The 21932-nt window shown below is 44.0% G+C and overlaps 1 protein-coding gene and 1 non-coding gene across 5 annotated transcripts in view; both read right to left on the reverse strand.

Annotated features, from left to right (window-relative positions):
• Cfap70 (cilia and flagella associated protein 70) overlaps positions 1-21932 on the reverse strand; it is a 66554-nt gene that overhangs the window by 3722 nt on the left and 40900 nt on the right. For 2 of the 4 annotated variants that reach the window (XM_052733499.1, XM_052733498.1), the window contains exons 16-25: positions 19717-19848; positions 15038-15163; positions 12770-12903; positions 12536-12651; positions 11951-12169; positions 8593-8661; positions 7927-8085; positions 6732-6853; positions 4672-4824; positions 3541-3702 (exon numbers count right to left, since the gene is read on the reverse strand). In XM_052733499.1, the coding sequence (XP_052589459.1) occupies positions 3541-3702; positions 4672-4824; positions 6732-6853; positions 7927-8085; positions 8593-8661; positions 11951-12169; positions 12536-12651; positions 12770-12903; positions 15038-15163; positions 19717-19848 (1392 nt within the window). The remainder of the gene's footprint in view (positions 1-3540; positions 3703-4671; positions 4825-6731; positions 6854-7926; positions 8086-8592; positions 8662-11950; positions 12170-12535; positions 12652-12769; positions 12904-15037; positions 15164-19716; positions 19849-21932) is intronic. The other 2 variants (XM_052733500.1, XM_052733501.1) reach the window with 2 other exon arrangements.
• On the reverse strand, positions 2963-3126 carry LOC128108097 (U1 spliceosomal RNA). Its single transcript, XR_008217311.1, has one exon. It is a non-coding gene; the product is annotated as a U1 spliceosomal RNA (small nuclear RNA).

Raw genomic sequence — 21932 nt, forward strand, 5'->3', positions numbered from 1 at the left:
CTTGGATTATATTTTCATGGATACTTTAAAAGAGCAAGAGGACAGGGAAGAGATGAGGAAGCCAATATGAAAGGGCGGGTTTTTTACCTGGGAGCAGATCCAAAGATGAGGGCGGGACTTACACTGGACATTTTGGGCAAGCACAGTGGTTATGGGAATTCTGTCTAGACTTCATGGACTACATCTTTTCAGCTAGAAGTGGCATCGTGTGGTGGGATGATAGATATTGAGCCTCTGGTCCCTCTGAGAACCTGTTCTCCTGTCAGAAAAGTCTAAAGGTGCCACAGAATTCCAGCTACTCGGCTTCTAAGAGCTGAGAGAAGGGGATCATTTGAGGCCAGAAGTATAAGGACAGTTTTGTAACATAATAAGATGCCATTTCTTTTTTTTTTTTTTTTTTTTTTTTTTTAGTGTGGGTGAGGATGAGACAGGATCTCATATAGCCCAGACTGGCCTCTAGCTTGCTGCATGCATAGCCCAGGATGACCTTCAATAGCTGATTCTCCAACGTCTACCTCCTGAAACCTGTAATTACAAGGATGTGCCACCATACCTAGCTTTCTGTGGTGCCAGGGATCGATCCCAAGGCCACATTCATGACAGATATGCACTTAACCAACTTCACTCTATCCCTAGCCCACTGTCTCTTTTTTGTTGTTTGTTTTGCGACAAGACGTTGGTATTTTCCCCAGGTTGACTTCAAAGTTCTGTGCTCAAGCAATCCTGTGACCTAAGCCCCTGAGCGCTGGGACCATAGGCACACACTGCCACACTCGGCAAGACACTGTTTCCAAAATGAAACTTCCAAAAGAAGTAGGTAGGACTCAGCGGCTTATTTCTTGCCTTGTATCTACAGCTGACCTTGAGCACTTAGCCTAGGAACTGGTTGCCTAGTAACCCTGAGGTCAGTAGTGCCTTGAAGATGCAGCTTGCAAAGCGTCTCCTTATTTACTTCCCTGCAGCGGGGCTGAGATACTTCCTGGGATTTACTTCCCTCAGCCCTGGCTCAGCCTTCCTGTGTACATTATCAAGCATTGTAACTTCATGTTCCTGTTGGTTAATATTAAATAAAAACCGATATTTACGGGTGAAGAAGGGAAAGGAATGAAGACAAAACAATCAGGGAGTCAAACACCTGTGACAGAATGGTGACAACTGTCATGTGGGTCCCGGTGGCTTTTTCTCCTATCCTGTTTACTTTGCATGTATTTGAAGTTTTCTACAATAGCAAACCTCGCCCCGCCCGGCCCCATTGCAAAGGCCCTTGGGGTAATTCCTAAAAGACCCCAGAGGACAGCTAAAGGGTCAGGTTAGAGTGCCCAAGAGGATGGGCACTAGCTTATGGTAGATTGGATCTAATCCTCTGTATTGGGAACGAAGTTTGGAGACATCCTTTTGAGTCCCGGGACATGTTTTTTGTCAGTTAAGTCAAGCTAAGAATGTTTCTATTACCGCAAATAAAATTCCTATTAGTATTAATATAATATTTAGTTAAAATAATATTCATTAAGTTCATAATAATATTTAATAGCACAGTGGAAAATACCAGACTCTCATTTCTACACTAGTTACTAGGTAGCTAATGCTGAGCAAATCCCTTTACCATTGGTATAAAGGTGTCATAATCATGTGACTCTTTTTAGGATGGCTGTGAAGCAGGATAGGAGAATAGGAAAAATCAAGGAGACATGGGAAGGAAAGAAACTTCCCTGTTCTAGAACCTGTCTGGAAGTCAGAGTTTTCCACAAAGCTGCTGAAATGGAAATCACCTGCAGAGATAGTGCTACTCTCCCTAAAGACAAAGTGCCTAAAACAATGGACCATAGCCGGCAGTGATGGTGCTCGCCTTTGATGCCAGCACTCGGGAGGCAGAGGCAGGCGGATCTCTGTGAGTTCCAGGACAGCCAGGACTGTTTCACAGAGAAACCTTGTCTTGAAAAAACAAAAACAAAAAAACAATGGACCATGTTTCTTAGGACCAGAGGGTCGTAAGCCCAAAACCTAAAAAATGTTTCTTGTGAAACCTTGTCAATTTCATGTATTAAAGAAAATCCATTTTTAAAGAAGATTTATCTCAGCCAGGCAGTAGTGGTGCACACCTTTAATCCCAGCATTCAGGAAGCAGAGCCAGGTGGATCTCTGTGAGTTCGAGGCCATCCCGGGCTACAGAATGAGTTCCAGGAAAGGCACAAAGCTACACAGAGAAACCTTGTCTTGGAAAAAAAAAAAAAAAGATTTATCTCATTTTTAATCACGTTATGTGTGAGTACGTGCATATGAGTTGCGGCCTGTGCAGGCTAAAGATGTCAGATCCCCTGGAACTAGAGTTACAGGAAGGTTTTGAGCTGCCTGATGTGGGCACTAGGAATACACTCATAACCACTGAACCATCTTTGCAGACTGAAAACGGTAGTTCTTTAAAGATTTCTTTTAAAAATGTTTATTTACATCTATGAGTACACATCATGTGCGTGCTGGTACCCGGGGATGCCTCAAGAGGGACTCAGATCCCCTGGAGTTGGGGTTACAGGAAGTTGTGAGCCGCCTGATGTGGGTCTGGGAACTGAACCTGGGTCCTTGGGAGAGTAGTATAAACTCTCAACTGCTGAGCCTTCTCTCAAGCCCCAAAAAGAAATTCTTCAAGTTTCATAAGCCAGCTCATATTTTAAAAATACTTAATTGTATGTGCATGTGTGTGTGCCTGAGTGTGTGTGTGTGCACCACATGCGTGCAGAAACCCATGAGAATCAGACATGTCACATCTCCTGGTAGATGGTTGTGAGCTGTTATGTGGGTGCTGGGAACCAAGCCGGGTTCCTCTGCGAGAGGTTATGCACATATGAGTGTATGAGTGTGTGCCATGCGCTGACCACTTAACCACTGAGCCATCTCTCCAGCCCCACAACCCACAATTTTTACACTTATGATTTTTAGAAACTTGCTTAATCTTTTTTTTTTTTCAAAGGGGAGATCGCGAACGCAGTCCCCCACTACCACAAATTATGCAGTCGAGTTTCCCGCATTTGGGGAAATCGCAGGGGTCAGCACATCCGGAGTGCAATGGATAAGCCTCGCCCTGGGAAAACCACCTTCGTGATCATGGTATCTCCCCTGCCAGGTAAGTATTACTTGCTTAATCTTTAAAGCTCCTTTTAAATTACAGCTCAGAATCATACATACGGGTATTGTAAAGACATCCAGAACGAGCTCTTGAGAAGCCCACACCCATTTTGGATGTGTATTGCTCTTAAGTCAGTTTTTCTCTCTCCTCCCCTACTAATGTTTAGCTAAAGGCTGTGCTATTCTGTGTCTCTACTCAGTAAATTCCCCAACTTGGCTTCATTCTGACCTGTCCTGAGCTCTTTTCTGCAGTGTGGTTTTACCTCAAGTGAAGGTCCCTAAAAAGCGGGTGGAGTGGAGGGCAATGACGGTGTGGGAGGGCAGAGGTGGGCACTTCGGGTTCCTCTAGGTGGCAGTGCTGAGCTACATTTCTCCACAGCGGGGGGCAGATCCACGGGTACCGACCATCTCTCCCCTTACCTCTTTCTCTTCCAGGTAGATGTGTCCCAGCCGGAGGAAGATGAAGTGCATCTCAGAAGCATCAACTACGAAACTAATAGTTCGCTCATAGCATGCCTTGGCCTCAGCGTGATTTCCACTCAGAAAATAGAGATGGCCCTTCACACCCCAGACATTAGGGTTCTGAGGAAGCAGACAAGGAAAATGCAGGGTGATGTGGTATTTAAGTCTCTAGTGAATTTTGTTTAACATTTACATTTAAATCAGTACACTTCTCTCTTTTGTTTGTTTCTTGGTTGGTTTTTTTTGTTTTTTTTTTTCCCTCTCTGTAGCTCTGGCTGTCCTGGAGACCAGACTGGACTCAAACTTACAGAGATCCGCCTGCTTTTGCCTCCCTAGTGCTGGGATTAAAGTCATGCACTACCACTGGCTGGCTCTCCAATCATCCTTCAGCAATTCTTTTTTGTTTTTTTTTTGTTGTTGTTTTGTTTTGTTTTGTTTTTGTTTTTTAAGTCAGGGTTTCTCTGTGTAGCCCTGGCTGTCCTGGAACTCTGAACTCACTCTATAAACCAGGCTGGCCTTGAACTCACAAAGATCTGCCTGCCTCTGCTGTGCTGGGAATAAAGGCCCCCACCACACAGGTCCCTCAGCAGTTCTTTTCTTTTTTCTAAGAGCATACAGACAGAGCTGTTTTCGTCACACTAGGGGGTATTTTCCTAGGTCTGTTCTCATATTTTGATTCTTCAAAGCCATTTTGTCTTCAGGGGTGACAAACATTCTACTGTAATCAGGATAATGCTATTAGGAGCAAAGAGAAGTCTGGAAACTTGAAATAACATTCAATAATAACAACTTCTGCTAAATGCCCATCTTATCTATTCTCTTTACCCTTTGTAAAACTCATGATGATTACTTAAGAAAAACAAATCCAAGTGTAAATGTTACCCCCCACACACACACACACCAGAAATCTCCCTGTGATATGGCACCGATACATTGTTTATTTATTTTGAGACAGAGTCCCATCATGCTGCCCGTGCCCACTTCAGACTCCTGGGCTCAAGCCCCCAAGCAGCTGAGACACACACATGCTTTTATCTCTCTTTACCAACACCTGTCCACCCCTTCCTTCTCCCACTCAAGAGGCTTTACCAGATAGTCCATCTGAGCTGCTTGTTGAAGGTACTCCTCTGTCTTGGCAAAGTCCTTCTTGAGAAGGTGTGTCTGGGCCAGAACCAAATAATATTCACAACTGGGTCCTCCTTGAGGGCACAGCAACTCGTGTGCCAGCACTCTGTGCACAAACTGTAAGGAAACCCAGTGATAAAGAACATAACAACGACTGCTTTGTGCTGGCTGCACAGCTTTACAGGGCGGAGGGAGTCTGGCTCCAGTGGTCAACAACATCTTATGGAGTAAAATGACCACTGTCAGTGGCAAAGGGACAGGGGCAAATCTCACACCCAGTACTTCCGGGCAAATCTCACATTCAGTACTTCTGGGCAAATCTCACACTCAGTACTTCCGGGCAAACCTCACAGTCTACTTCATGTTCTAGTAACAGCTATTCGGCCAGCGAATATCAACATTTCCAAGTGAACACCCCGCAGCACTGCACGGTGCTGGCCCTGGTGGTCATCGGACTGAGAGTTAGACTGTCTTTATTAGATAAAGGCAAAGGCACTTCAGCAGCCATCCACTTACACAGGAAGTAACATTTTCAAACTGTTGACATTTTAAGGAAACTCAAAATGAGGCAAAACCCACCTTTCCGAAATGCCAAGACTTGGAACTGCACAAACATAAATACCTGGTTTTGCCTTACCACTAAACATTTACGCTTCCCAGTGCAGTTGAGGCTCTTTCCCCCATCCCCTCAGTTTAAACGACCTGCAAATTTGGTGCAGTCAGATGTGCTTGCAAAGCAGAAGTGGACCCTTCTCGGCCTTTGCAGTCTATTCTTAGCCGTTTTAGCCTTTGATACTGAAGCCCATTAGCTCTACCTGCCCCCTGGTGCTCTGACCCGAGTAGATACGATTTATTCATTGAGGGGAGAGCTTGTTCCTGCTGGGAAGCGTTCCTGTGTGCGAAAGCCTCTTGTTTAATGTGGTCCAGTCCCACCCAGTTCCTAATTCCTGCCCTTTCTTGAGATTGCTGCCCTCAAGTGAGGCATGTGCTTGCAGGATCTGGGTCAACTCCACCAGGGCCTGTATCTCACACCCTCTCACACTTCACACTCCCTCCCACTACTTGCTCATGAGTCCCCCTCGGGTGAGCATGTGCTTATTGGATAGACTTCTTCTTTGGGAAGAAGGCTGCATCCCCAGCTGGTCTGCCTGTGACTATGTGGGTGAGTACATTTGGAAAAAATGTATGCGTATGTATGGTTGTAGGGTGAGGGGCAGGGTTGCATGCATACTGCGTTGTGCATGTGGAGGTAAGGGAGAACTTACACAGGAGTTGGCTCTCTTCTTCCATCATGTGGGTTCCAGGGATCCAACTCAAGTCCTCAGACTTGGTGGCAAGCCCCTTTACCCACTAAGCCATCTTGCCAAACTTACAACCTAGTTTTAATCATTAAAATAATTTAATATTTCTAACCCTTTCTCACATAGCCCTGTGTATCTGTTTTCAGGACATGGATGGTAAAAAAGGTATAATCAGGTGCCTATGAACCTCTAACACTTCTAAGTTCCTAAAAGAAAAAAGCTCAGGGGCTGACAAGAATGCTCAGTGGGTAAAGGTGCTTGCTGTCAAGCCAAAATAGCCAAGTTCGATCCCCAGCATTCACGTGGTGAGAGGAGAAGACTGACTTATGCAAATTGCCCTCTGACCTCCATGTGCATGGCTCTCTTCATAAGTAAACGTAAAATATTTTAAAAAGAAAGAGGTCAGGCTACAGTCAAACTTAGAGTCTGACTTTGTTCTGTTGGCATTCTGCGGGGAACAGACTTCTCAGTGAGGGTTGCTGATAGCATCTGCAGAGAGTGATTGGTGTTTGAATATGCCTTACATTTGGCTAAGAAATGCCCTTAAAAGTACATTTAAGGAATTAGCAGTACAGCTCAGTGGTGGAATGTGTAGGAGGCTCCAGGCTCAATCCCCAGCCCAAAAAAGTGTGTTTGGCTTCTGCTTCCCACATATTTAAGCTTGCAAGACACTGCTATGGATAGACACCTCCCATCTATGTACTCGTTCCCAAACATTCTGACCTGCACAGCGTTGACCTTCATCAAGAAGCGAATGGTCTCCATGAAGATTGTGGTGGGAGCTTGGGGAATAGTATGAGGGGTAGAATGTAAAAAGGCTGATGAGTCTTGACATTTTGATGTTTCTGGAAATAGATGAACAGGATAGAAGACCAGATGCAAATAGGAAATGCCAGAAGCTCAGACATATTAATAAGGTACAGAGAATAATATTCTTTTTTATTTTATTTTTTTAATTTATTTTTTATTGTTTTGGTTTTTCGAGACAGGGTTTCTCTGTGTAGCTTTGCGCCTTTCCTGGAACTCACTCTGTAGCCCAGGCTGGCCTCAAACTCACAGAGATCCACCTGCCTCTGCCTCCCGAGTGCTGGGTTTAAGGCGTGTGCCACCACTGCCCGGCTCGAGAATAATATTCTGATCTCAGATGGGATAAAGACCAGAGTCTGGGAAACAATAGACTCTTTCTGGCTATGATGCAGAAAGCAGACTCCAAGTGCGGCACGGTCAATGTCCGAGTGGTTCTAAAGGCACGTCACAACCGAACAAAAGGGCTTTGGGAACCATTTAAAAGGGGAGATGCCTCAGTCAGTAAAGGCCTGAGTTCTGACCTCCATCACCCATGGAAAAAGCCAGGCGCAGGCGTTTCACTGGAATCCCACCACAGGCAACACAAAACCAAGCAGATCCCTGCACTCACTGGCCAGCCAGGGCAGCTGAAACAGTGAGACCTTGTCTCAGAACACAAGGTGGATGGTGACTAAGACACCTGGTGCTGGCCTCTGGCTTCCACACGCACACGCGAGTGCACATGTGCAGCACACACACACACACACACACACACACACACACACACACACACTCACATACACACACACACAATTAACCAATTAATTTCAAGAAGTATTCAGACCTCCTTGGAGGTTGAAACACAACTTACAGATATTCTGAAAATGAAGACTCATGGGAAAATAACAGTTCTGTTAGATACTTGTGTGAACAAAATTCAAGTCCATACTTATCAAAGCAATCCCAGCACAGAGCTTGGATTTCAGATCCCAGACTAATGTGAAGAAGTGTGTGGTCAGTATAACTAACTTCAAACACATCAGGGGCCCCACAACCATACTCCTAAGGAGTCTTTGCGCTCGTCTGTTTGTTTACATCCCTCTTTCCAGGGGAAATCCCAACCCCTACCTACCCTTTTTCAACGTTAGCTCTTTCAATAGTGCATTGGATGATTTCTGGCCAAGAGAAGGCTCCAGAGGTTGTAAAGTCATTATTGGTTCTTGTAACTCAGACTGTGCCTTAGACGATTCTTCAACGAACTCGTCTAGACTGGACAACACAGTGCTTGGTCCTAAACAGAGCAGATTTTGATGAAAAGGAACTTCCTCTTTTCGGCATTGAAAGGTTATAGGAGAGAATGTGTGCAAATAGTCAACAGCCAGAGTGTGAGCATCGTGAACAGAGAATCTAAACACTTCCCACGTCTTTGACCCAGTACTCTCAGTCCCAGGCATGGTGATGTCACACAGCACAGCCACAGAAGTCACTTGCTAGGTCCACAACCTCAAGAACTCCCAGGAGAAGAAAGGTTCAGCACAGACAACAGTGAGGCCCTCAAGGGACAGGCCTCTTCTGTCAGTGCTCAGCAGGAGGTGAGCGGAGAAGAACAATGTACAGAAGCAGACAATGAACTGAATGTGTAAGATCTGGGAAGACATGAACCCGGAGAGTAAAGGTGGGAGAAGGAAATATGCCCCCCAAAAATACTTCCAACTTTGAAGAGAGGGGACAAAAGAGACCACATCAGAGGAACGCAAAGACGAGGATACAAACAATAACAAGAAAAACAGCAACGAACCTTGGGGCGTGGGGTGCAGCTCTGTGGTGAGATGAGGAGTCAGCAGGTGGGAGCTCCTGGGTCTGATCCCTGAATAGCAACAATCACAAGAAACTCTTGGTAATGTTTCAGAGGGAAATAACAAAAACCCAGTAACTTCAGACACATAGGAGATGAAAGCTGAGAAATTACACCAGAAATCACAACGTAATGAAAGATGAATATTTAGAGAGAAAAGGGAAAATTGTGACAATATTGGAGGAAATAAAAAGATAATGTGGGGGATGGAGAGGTGGCCTGAGCTTGGCTCCCAGCACCCACATCAGGTGGCTCCCAGCAGCCTAGAACTCCTGCTCCAGGGACTTGCATGCCTCCACAAGTTCCTGCACTCACGTGCATGAACTGCTGACCAGACACACATGCACACATACAATTAAAAATAAAGCAAAACATTCAAAAAAGCTATTCATGAGCACTGGGAGGGAGAAGATGAAACTATTGATTGGTGGATGATATCAGTTATATATGTGTGTGGTTGGTTGGTTGGTTGGTTGTTTTTTTCAAGACAGAGTGTTCTGTGTGTAGCCTTGGCTGCCCCAGAACTCACTCTATAGATGGGGATGGCCTTGAACTCAGAGATCTACCTGTCCCTGCCTCCCAACTGCTGGGACTGGCAATATGGATACCCCACCCAGCTCACAGTCATATTTTAAAGAACAATGAAAACCATTAATTCATTAGAGTGAATAAGAGAGGAACAAGGATTCCACATACAAATTCAATAAAAATTGTCTGGAAACCCTGTCTCGAAAAACCAAAAAAAAAAAAAAAAAAAAAAAAAAAAATTGTCTGGAATCTAGAAATGATTAGAAATTTTGTTTACTAAACAAAGCCTTATTAGATAAAGTGTTAAAATTTTAGGAAAAGACAAAGAAGAAAACCTATTGAGTGGAGACATCATCGACACACAGGACAGAAGAGGCTAACATAAATGTTAATTATCCCTCAGCTGATCTCTAATTTTAATACAGTTCAAATAAAAATTATAGCAGCTGAGCAGTGGTGACACACTTCTTTAATCTCAGTGCTTGGGAGGCAGAGGCAGACAGATCTCTGTGAGTTCGAGGCCAGCCTGGTTTACAAAGCAAATTCCAGGACAGCTAGAGCTGTTACACAGAGAAACCCTGTCTTGAAAAACTGAAGAAAAAAAAAAGAAGAAAGAAATGAAAAACAAAAGGAAAGCAAAATTATAGTTACATTTAAAAAACACTTAATAAATTCATTTTAAAATCTATACAGACAAATAAAGGTCCATACATAGCTAAGTAAAACAATTACATGTAATAACCTGGTATTCCAGATACCAAGGCACACATCAAAACCATAGCCATCAAAGACACGTATACAATGCTTTCATATCTGTATGTTTACACCTACAAATACGATAGACAAATTCAGAGTTTACCTCAAAGGGGGAAATAATGAGCTTAGTAGAGATGCTGAGAAAACTATATCCCTATCTGGACAAAAAATAAAAATAAAATGGAATGCCCACCTAGCAGAATATTTTAAAGTGGACTCCCTAAAGATCTAAACATGAGACAATTATAAGTTTAACTGAGGAAAATATTCTAAAACAAACTACAGCAAGGTGTGGTGGCCCGTGCCTATAATCAGCACTTGGGAGATAGAGGCTGAATTACAGCAAATTCAAGGCTGGTTGAATGATACATGGCAAGTTCAAGGCTAGCCTGTGCTACTAAGTGAAACCCTGTCTTTAAAAAAATCCCTAAACTTCAAAGCTACAGAACTGAAGCATGACTGGCTAACAAAACCCCATCCACATCTGCAGAACACTGTATTCATCAAGGGTAGTTATCAAGACAGACTATCTGCCGGCCCATGAAGCAAGTTTCAACAGTGTTGAAGGTCTCAGCTGGGAGAAGGTTCATTCTCCAGCCACAATGAAATAACACTGTAAGTACAAAGCAAGCAAGCATATCTTGAAAAATCCCAAATATTTAGAAAATAAAAACCACATTGCTTAATACCTCATGGTCTCAGCTGGTGAATTCCTAAGTGTTTACAGGAGAGAAATGAAAGTCTATCCACGCAAAACTTGGGACCTAATGCCATCGGTAGCTTTAGCTCAATAGTCCCAACAAGGAAGCAAGCAAGCACGATGCAAGGGATGGGCATACAGCACTCTCTCTGCACTGGGATGCAATGTGGCAGCAAACCCAGGCAGCAATAGAAGCAGTGCACCATGGTTAATTCTCCAAAGAATTACAATTGCCTCAGACCAAAAGCACACACCAATTAACTCTAGAAGTTCCAAAAAACATTCTAGAATATTTCGAGAATTGTAAAACTTAAAAACTAACAAATTTGGGCTGGTTATGTGGCTCAGCATATAATGGTGCCTGCCACCAAGCCTGAGTTCCATATCAGGAAGCCACATAGTAGAAGGATGGAACTGACTCCTCAAGGCTGGCCTCTGACCACCACACAAGTGTCAGGGTACATATGCCTCCCAACCCAAGTAAATAAATGAATAGATATAATTTAAAAGTTTTCAATGCAAATTCCTCTACAGGGACAGCAGGTCAGTGGTAATCTAGAAACGGGGGCAGATGAAAGGTATCACGGTGGGCCTAAGCACATGCCATTCTCTTGATTGTATGGTGTTTCCATCTATACTTACTAAACTGACCTTAAATGTGTGCAGTTTGGGAAATTTCAATTGAAATTTCCTCAGGCCACCTTCAAATTTATATGTACACAGAATAACAATGCAGGTATGCAAGAAACACATAAGCAAAGACACATACAAGAAACATATCACAGTGATTTATTTCCTAAAATACATGAAAAACAGCTGGAGAGATGGTACTTGCTGCTCTTGCAGAAGACCCAGGTTTAGTTCCCAGCGCCCACATCTGTCAGCTCCCAGTGGGCTGTAATTCCAGTTCCAGGGCATCTGGCACCCTCTTCTGAACTCTGAATACCTGCATACATGTGATGCAGGCACACATGTACTTATAAAATGAATAAATCTAAAAAATCTGTAAATCATGCAGGAATAGAGAACAGGGGAGGGGAAATGGGCCAGATAAATAAATACATTTAAGAATTACACCCGTTTTGAAGGGACACTGATGGAGTAAATTCTATATGATATGGAAATCAGCAACAACAGATGCTTCTGACCAGTTCCCAGATGATGAGTTATTAGTAAGCATGGTGTCTTTCCTGATATTGCTGAAATACTGACACTTTGTTGAACAAACACTGACTTGGTGCCTGCTTTGTACCGGGTCCTATTGCGTAGGCCAGTAAGTTTCCAATGGCCACTCCCGTCTCCACAGTCCACTCCCACCTGTTAGGCCTTCTGGTTTGATGACTGTGGCAGAATCATGTAGGGCTCCCCAAGGGCCAAAACTGTGCTCTCTTTTCACTCCGCCCACGGTGTCAGCATTCTCCAGGGTACCAGTGCTCTTTGGCTTTGTTTGGACGGTTCGTGCCTGAAGCTGTTTGAAGGCCTCGTGAAATGCCATTTCCATTCGAATATCATTATTCTGAATTTCATAGAACAACCCTGGGGAAATGAAGAAGCTGAGATAAAGGGCTAACCTCCCTCCCACCATCCTAGGTGAAGAATGGGCACATTTCATTTTTCCCTGCCGTATTTGTTTTGCCAGAGTTTTAAAGCCACATCCCAGCTGGACAGTGGTGGCACACGCCTTTAATCCCAGCACTTGGAAGGCAAATGGATCTCTGAGAGTTCAAGACCAGCCTGGTTTACAGAGCAAGTTCCAGGATATCCAGGGCTACACAGAGAAACCTTGTCTCGAACTCCCCTCCCTCCCCCCAAAAAACCCCTTCAGTCACTAGAGTAAAGAGGAAAAAAGAGAATCTTGTGATGGAGGAAAGCCCACATCCACATCACAGGGCAATAGTATACCCAGTAAAGTCCAGGCAACAACATTGGTGGGTTCCAAGCATGTAGCATCCTCAAAGAAAATTTCTGCTTGCTCATAGTTCTCCAACAAGACAGCCAGGACACCACACAGCAGCAAGCTGAGAAGAGAGCCACTAACACAGTTAGCAGTCTGGTCCTATGTCACTTAACGGGACAAAGACAATCTCATGGTGCAGCTTATCTGCTCCTGTTCATTGACCTCCGTTTCCCCTCTACCTGTGAATATGACTCTCATTCAGGGAAAGGGCTTTCCGGAAACACTCCTGTGCTTTTGTGATGTCTTCCGTGAGGAGGCAGAAGGCACCGTAATCCAGCCAGTGGTCCAGGTTCTGGGGCTCACGGACCAACCTCTAGGTACACAAAGCATCAGGAGGGATAGGGTTATGGCAACACTACACCCTACTTTTTGTGCATATAACACAGTAAATGTCCCATAACTGCCATATGTTATGAAAGTCAAAATTATCACTTTTCTTTTGCTTACACAGGACCCAGATGCCCAGCAGAAGTACTGTTCTAGCTTTGAGTGTATAGTCAAAATATTATTGACATGACTTAAAAATTGAGTCCTTAAGAGATTTTTTCCTAAACTCAACCAATACTGAAGGACTAAGGACTCACTTTATGTTGCATTAATCATAGTGATTACTGCCATAATCTTAAGATGGCAAATATACACAGTTATCTATAAATCCAAGGAAGAGGATGCCTCGTGTAAATGGAAACAACAAACACAGTTTAAAGAATGAAAGAAAGCATGAATAAATGGAAGGACGCCTGAGTTCAGGTTAGGATGGGGGAGGCAGGGTTAAGATGTCAATGCTGCCAAGAGCAATCTCCAGATGAAGGGCAATCTCTGTCAGACTCCCAGTGGAAACCCTTTCAAAATTAAACACAGAATCACCACGTAGGCCGCAATTCCGTTCTTAAGTGTACCCAAAGTAATTAAAACAGACACTAAATACTTTTACAAAAATGTTGCATTTTGAGTCTTTTGTTTGTTTGTTTGTTTTTAGAGACAGGGTCTCACTATATATCTCTGGAACTCACTATGTAGACCAGGCTGGCCTTGAACTCACAGAGATCCACCTGCATCTGCCTCCCAAATCCTGGGATTAAAGGAGTGCCTCTACGCCTAGCTACATTTAGAGTCTTAAATTCTGGATACAAGTTGTTTGAAAAATATATGTTCATACACACACACACACACACACACACACACATATAGTTTCTCCTAATCTGGCTTCCAATTTACAGCAGTCCTCCTGTCTCTGCCTTCTGGTACTGGGATGGCAGATACCACTTTTCCCTGTGACCTTCTGTCTGTCCTTTGGTCTCCTGTCAAGAAACTCTCTACATAAGACCTGGTCAAAGAGATTTATTCCTATGTTTCTTTTGAATGGTCTATGTTTTACATTTAGATTAATTATCCATTTATCATTGATTTTTGCAAAATGTTTGAAGTCAGGTCAAGGTTCATTCATTTTGAATGTGGACTGCCAACTACTATCTGTTGAAACAGCTCATTTCCACATTGGATTTATTGTAAACTTCACCAAAAATCAAATGACCCGGGTGCTGGGGAGATGGCACTCATCATGCAGGATGAGGACCAGAATTCAGATCCCAACACTCGAGTAGAAGCCAGGTAGGTGTAGTAGCCTGTCTATAATCTCAGGGTGGGAGACAGAGACAGGGGACTACAGACCTTGGGTCCCAGAGCAAGCTGACCAGCTATACCAGCCAAATCGGTTAGCTCTTGGTTCAAATGAGAGAGGACCCAGGTTTGAATCACACCACCCATATGGTGGCTCACAACCATTTGTTAACTCCAGTTCTAGGGGATCTGATGCCCTCTTCTGGCCTCTGCAGGAACCAGGCACGCACATGGTACACATGCCTGCTTGCAGGCAAAACACTCATACACCAAATAAAAACAAGTTTAAAAAATTAAATGATCTGATGGGCACATAGCTTAATCCTCTAATTGTAGAACTCAGGAGGTTGAAATAGGCAGATCTCATGGCCAGCCTGAGATACATACAGAGAGAGAGAGAGAGAGAGACCTTGTCTCAAAATCCCAAAGCCTGGGCTGGGCATTTGGTGGAATTTTTGCCTAGCATGCTCAAGGTCCTGTGTTGGAGCTCCAGTACCATATTAACTGTGAGTGCTGTGGGTGCTGCAGTGATCCTAACATTGGGGAGGTAGAGGCAGGGAGAAGAGAAGTTCAAGTTCATCCTTGGCTGTATAATGAGTTTAAGGTCAGCCTAGGATAAATGAGACACTGTCTTAAAAAAAAGATAAATAACAAAACCAAAACAAAACATCAAATAATCTTATTCATATGGGCATATTTTTGGTCTCCCTCTCTGTCCTACTAATCTGTGTCTACACTTTCACTGGTCAAGTTTGATGTTAATTAAAAAAATATCATTTTACATAGACTCACAAATAATAACAATCATCACTGAGATGCTTAGCTACCTCTTCATAATATACTGCTGCCATTTCAAAGTTCTCGTTGACTTCTGCCTCAAATGCGAAGAGTCGAAGCTGTTCGCTATTGATATGAATCGTTGCGGGGGTGCCTTGGGTATCATCTGGCATGGACTTGTCGTTGAGATGGTAAACAAACAAAATGAAACAATTATACGTGGAAAGGTTTATGAGAAGAAACTAGATACGCGATCCAGTCATAACATATCAATGAGGCTATAGTGTGTGTGTGCATGTGTGTGTGCACACGTGCACTCATGTATGAGTGAAGGTCTATGCTTGTCTTCAATGCACTCTGTAGACCATTAAGTCTTGAACTTTCAATCCTTCTGGCTCAGCCTCCTGAGTAATGGGGATTTCATGCTCGCAGCTACCAGGCCAGGTCCCATCGTTTCAGTAAGGAGCAATGTCATAGAAGGGATAGAAAGGCTAGGTTAAGCACAGTAGGCACTTGAGAGGCGGGGCAGAAGGACCAGTTCAAGGCCATCCTTGGCTACATGGCAAGTTCAGGGATAGCCTAGATTATGTGAAACTTTGTCAAAAGGAAGAAAGAAGAGAAAAGAAAAGCCATTAGATAAGCAGCCCTTATTTTTTTTAAGGTATTGGAGATTGAACCTAGGACCTTGCACATGCCAGGCAAATGCTTTACCACTGAGCTAAATCTCCAGCCTAAACCCTCAACTCTCAACTCCCCACCTAAGCTGTTTTCATCTATGGCTCTGTCCTTTTGATCTCAAAGAAGAGTGACCCAAAGTGTTCGCCTGTTCATGTCTAATTCTTCCATTTCAAACCTAGCTTCTCTTTTACAGTTGCGTATCTGGGACTTCCTAACAATACTTTCCTCCACTTACCTAATTTTCTTGTTTGGTTTCTTTGAGACAGGTCCTCGTGTGATAGCCTGTGACAGTCTGAAATGCACAATGTAGCCTAGGTAAGCCTAGAACTCACTATGAAGCCCATGCTGGCCTCCACCTCATGGCTATCCTCCAGCCTCACTCAGCTTCTTAAGTGCTGGACTTTCCCCATCTGCTCATTTCATTTAGCAAACCTGCGAAGCTGCTCACCTTAAAGAGGGCAGTCCTGTAATTTCTAGATTCTCTTTTCCTTTGTCCCTCAACATCCAACTTCTCTCTCTTTTTTTTTTATTTCAGGGCTGAGGACCGAACCCAGGGCCTTGTGCTTGCTAGGCAAGCGCTCGACCACTGAGCTAAATCCCCAACCCCAACATCCAACTTCTTGAATGTGAATTATTTCCTATCTGTGTATTTACTCCTCAGTTAATTTTAGTTGAATCTTCCCAGTGTAAGTGAGATTCCCATGTAAAGTTTAACAATAACTTCTTTATCGTCAAATACAATGAAAATTCCTCAGGTTTGTTTTTCTTGAGTTCTAGGTATCAGACAATATAGATCTGTTTTATTTTCGAATCCTTTCTCCTTGGCTCCAGCAACCCCACACTGTCCTGCTTCCTTAACAGTTCTACTTGTCCCCACTGTTACCTCTTCCACTCATCCATGCTCTCTGGTATTTCCTAGGAGTCTACTGTCACAGTCCCTTGTCCTTCCCCACAGTTTTTTCAGGCAGCCTTGTCTCTGACCATATGACTCCTCAGACTTCATCTAGAACTCAGACTGCTCTCCTCTTAAGACTCACTGGTGCTACTGTTCAAGACGAGACCCAGTGCCCACTGCTCCCCCAAATCAACTCATGCTTGTTCCTTGCCCACTAACAGCTCAGTCACTGAACCTTAAATTTATGTACATTTGACTCAGGGCTGGAGAGATGGCTTGGAGGTTAAGATTCCTGGCTGTTCATGCAGAGGACCTGGGTTCACTTCCCATGGTTGCAGCCCACAACAGTCTGTAGCTCAGGTTCAGGGGACTTGTTGCCCTCTTCTGGCCTCCTTGGGCACTGCACACACATGGTGCCTATAAATACATGCAGGCAAGACACACATAAAAAATGAAAATAAAGAAATCTTTTTTTAAAAAAGAATCCTGGGCAGGTGGTGGTGGTGGTGGTGGTGGTGGTGGTGTCACACGCCATTAATCCCAGCACTTGGGAGGCAGAGCTAGGCAGATTTCTGTGAGTTCAAGGCCGGCCTGGGCTACAGAGCGAGATCCAGGACAGGCATCAAAATGACACAGAGAAAACCTGTCTCAAAAAAACAAAAAACAAACAAATAAATAAATAAAATAAAAAAGAATCCTACTGGGCAGTGGTAGCATATGCCTTTAATTCCACCACTCAGGGAAGCAGAGGCAGGCAGATCTTTGTGAGTTCAATGCCAGCCTGGTCTACAGAGTGAGTGAGTTCCAGGGCAGCCAGGGCTACTCAGAGAAACTCTTGAAAACTCTTGAAAAACCAGGGGGGGGGAAAAAAGAATCCTTGCTGGGTGGTGGTAGCACACGCCTTTAATCCCAGTACTCAGGAGGCAGAGGCAGGCGGATCTCTGTGAGTTAAAGATCTGGCCTACAGAATGAGTTCCAGAAAAAAAAGAATCCTTAACCCTCCTCCTCCTCCTCCTCCTCCTCCTCCTCCTCCTCCTCCTCCTCCTCCTCTTCTTCTCTCTCTCTCTCTCTCTCTCTCTCTCTCTCTCTCTCTTTTAAATCTTCTATAGGTATCTTTTTTTTTTTTTTTTTGAGATAGGGTTTCTCTGTAGCTTTGGAGCCTGTCCTGGAACTCACTTAGTAGACCAGATTGGCCTCGAACTCACAGAGATCCACCTGGCTCTGCCTCCCAAGTGCTGGGATTAAAGGCGTGCGCCACCACCACCCCGGCAACTCTTCTTCTCTTATGCAATTACCAGACAATATCACTAAAGTCACCTTGAACCCAGCCTCTAACTGCTATGAAAGTGCTTTTCTGTATGATATTAACCTGAGCAAACTATATCCCAGTATGAATAATTCAATTCATTGCTCCTATAATGGGAAAAAAGGAAAAACTTTAAATTAAAAAATTATTTCATGTCTATGAGTGTTTTGACTGCTAATGTCTGTGCAGCATGTACGGGCATGCTGCGTGTGGAAGCCAGCAGAGGGCATCAGGTCCTTTGGAACTAGAATGACAGGTGGTTGTAAGCCACCATGTAGGTGCTGGAATTGAACCCAGCTCCTCTGGAAGAGCAGCCAGTGCTGGGCCATTCCTCTGACCTTGTAAATTTTCTTTGTGTAGCATTCAAGGCCCCCCCCCACCCCATACCTTCCAAACCCTCATCAGGAATGGATCTCCAGCTTCAAATCCTGCTTCTTCCAACCCTAGACAACTTCAGCCTCCACTCCTGAACTCCGGGAAGTTTCTGTATATGCCGTGTTCTTGAGCTCCTAAACCTTGTAACGGACCTGGTGACTCAATGTTCTGGAGCCACCTGGAGATGTCTGCAGCTCTGAGAGCCCAGCTCAAGCCCCAGCTCTTTTATGACGCCTTCCCTGAAAGGTCCCAGCGTCACAGAGCTCCGCCCTGCCTTGTAGATGGGCCTCCATCACAGCACCTACGTCCTTTGTGTTTCTCCTCTCCTAGACAAAGTTCCCTGGCGACGGAAGGCAACAGCAAATCCCATCTCATGTCAACTGTCAAGAATCTTCCCAACACATCCTACATATCACCCATGTCTGTGTCTAAGCAGGACTGCTCTTTTAATCCTACACGACTGTATTCTCCTGTCTTACCTATTCCAAGAAGGCCGAAGTGTGTGAAAGGAGAGGTCGGGTGGTGGGAAAGAAAAACAGTGAAGAAGAGAAAATTAGACAGGCTAGGAAGCAGCACAGCTGGCCGGAGACTCCACACACAGAAAGATTTCATTTTGTCACTGTTCACATCAAGTAACGACTAACTACATGCAGGAATGCACAAAAACAGTCGAGAAGCACGCTGCCCAAATACAGGCACATCAGACCCGTGGGGAGAAAGAAGAGCATCAGTCGCTGAAATGCAGGTTTTGAGCTGACAAGATAGCTCTGTGGTGAACGAAGTGACTGCCAATCCTAAAGACCTGAATTCGGTCCCTGGGACCCACATGACAGCAGGAGGGGCCTCGGCATGTGCACGACACCACAATACACACACAAAGTAAATAAAAATGTAATAGAAATTTTAAAGGTGTAATTAATTGGTACTGTCGTCTTCACAGAAACAATTTAAATGTAATTTTAAGATACTCAGACACAGTTTTCCCTTATTTTTATTATCCTGAAGAAAATTGAGACTTGCACACATTAACAAAATAAATTTTTTGTTTCATAATTTCCATAGCTTTTATTTAACAATTATGCCACATTAAATTTTTTTTATTTTATATAGGTGCCTGATTATTTTGGTGCATGCACATCTGTGGCTCAGGCTAGCTGAGGGTTTAGATGTCTGGGAATTAGAGTTACAGCTGTGAGCCACCATGTGGGTGCTGGGAATCAAACTTGTGTCTTCTAGAAGAGCACCTGGTATTCTTAACTGCTGAGCCACCTCTCCAGTACTGTGTGACATTTTTGAAACCTAGAGAACGAATTTTTCTGGGAAACTGAAATGTGTGGTCAGTACCTTGTACAGAATAGACTATGTCATCAGCATTTGTTGAATAAAGGAAGAAAATATTCTAAGAAGGGAGGAGTGTTTCAAACGCAGCTCTGCTGTTCTCTAAGGGCAGTGGGTTCTGGGCTGTAAACACTTACCTGGTTTAGGGCCACATGCATTTGATCTACCAAGAACACATAAAGCTCACTGATAAAAGTCTGCAGTTCCTCCTGGCTTTCGAATGCTGTTGTCTTCAAGTACTTCTCTCTCACAATCTTTACCACCGCATGCTGCAAAACACACACATGCCTTCTGACGACGCGGTCCAGCAGTGTGCTGACACCCAGATCTCTAGGGCATCAGCCACCAGGTCATCAGAACATCAAGTGATGGTCAGTTTCTCCTGTGTTAACCATGGGGCTCTCAGTTCACTAACGACTCCCCAGTCAACATGTCCTGAATGGATTTATTTATTTAAAGACAGAGTGTCACTATGTAGCCCAGGCTGGCCCGGAACACACTATGTAAGCCCACAGTGCTGTTGAACTCACATCTTCTGCCTCTGTCTCCCAAGTGCTAGTTTTGAAGACATGTGCTCAAGCCTGGGTTGTAAGAAATGATTTTCTTGATTCTGCAGCATCACTAATGGTGGACCGGCAGCGCTCCTACCACATGAAAGGGTCGGGCAGCTGAAAAAACCTTTGGAGTAGGTTTGAGAGTTGTGGCTTTCCCAGCAGCTGATTGTTGTGAGGGAGAAAGGAGAAAACTCGGGTCTGAGAAGCTAGAGAATGGAATTCTGGTTGAAACACTGTCACTGTACAACCTCCTCTGTTTGACCTTGGTACCTCGGTTTCCTCATTTGTTAAGTTAATACACAGTTCCAGTATTGCCGCCACACTTTGGACGGTGATTGAGAAGCTGGACAAAGTAAACAGAAGCAGAAGTCTGAAATGCTACAGAAAGCTGCGTGTGGTGACACGGGCCTACGAAGCCAGCACTAGGGTGGCAAAGCCAGGAGAGAGCCATAATTAGAAGCAGCCACGGTGATACAGCCAGACCCTGTCTAAAAACAAAATTATACAAATACAGCAGTCTTTCTGTATCCCTGGTTTCAGTTACCCATGCTCATCTCCAATGTGAAAACAAGTGGAAAATTCCAGAAACAAACAATTCATAAGCTTTAAGTTGAGTGCTGTTCTGGGTAGATGCAGAAGTCTCACACTATATCCAGCTCCTTGGATATGAAGTGACCCTTGCTCAGCATTCCATGCTGTAGAGTGCACCCATGTCCTAAGGACTCAGCAGACACGTTGTTATCAGATTGACAGCCAAGGTACCATAGTACGAAGGCCCAGCAGCCCTTATGAACTTAATAAAGGCCAAAGCACCAGCAATGAGTGATGCCAGCAGTATGGATATACCAAAAAGAAGCCATAAAATGCTTCCTTTAAGTGAAAAAAATCATAGGCACATACACATAGGAAAAATATACAAGGTTCAGTATTATCCACAGTTTTAAAATATTTACTTACTTATGTGTATGGGTGTATTGCCTGCATATATGCCTATGTACCACATGTGTGCCTGATGCCCACAGAGGCCAGAAGAGGGCATCAGATTCCCTGAGACTGGTGTTGCAGATGGCTATGAGCCTCCATGTGGGTGCTGGGAACCAAACAGGTCCTCTGGAAGAGAGGCCAGTGTTCTTAACTGCTGAGCCCTCTCCCTAGCTCCTTATCCACAGTGCTGAGCACCTACTGGGGATCTCAGAACACACACACCACAGACAGTGGGGGAGAATAATAATATTATTATAATAACAATATATAAGCACAGCGTGTTGGTATGGCCTGGCAGCTACTGTTTTTTTCTTCCTCCCTAAGTCAGGTTACATACTAAACACCTTCATCGTATTAATACTAATAATAACCCCATGTGATAATATTATTATCTCTTGTTGCTCAAAAAATAACCTATTCCCAAAACTTAAAAAATGCTTTAAAAATGAATACTAGCCATCATTATTCATTACGCTATCTTAAAAGACTTTTAGGTTTTTTTTTAAAAAGCTTTGAGGGTTTTGTTTTTGTTTGTTTGACAAGGCCTCATCATAGCCCAGGCTGGCCTCAAACTTGTTACGTAGCCAAGGCTGGCCTTGAACTCCTGATCCTTCACCTCCTAAGAGCTGGGATTGCAGATGTGCAGCACCAGCTCTCAGCTCTTAATCCTGAAGACAAGGAGACTTAAAGGGAAGACATGGAGACTCAGTTATAGTGTCAAGAACATACTTTCTGCCAGCTGGTGGAGGGTGATGCCTGATTGCAAGTCCAGCCTAGCCTCAAGTGAAGATTAGCTCTCATTTGGAATAAATACT

This window comes from Peromyscus californicus, unplaced genomic scaffold (genome assembly GCF_007827085.1).
Source record: "Peromyscus californicus insignis strain IS unplaced genomic scaffold, ASM782708v3 Scaffold_12__1_contigs__length_115047231, whole genome shotgun sequence".
Taxonomy (NCBI): Eukaryota; Metazoa; Chordata; class Mammalia; order Rodentia; family Cricetidae; genus Peromyscus; species Peromyscus californicus.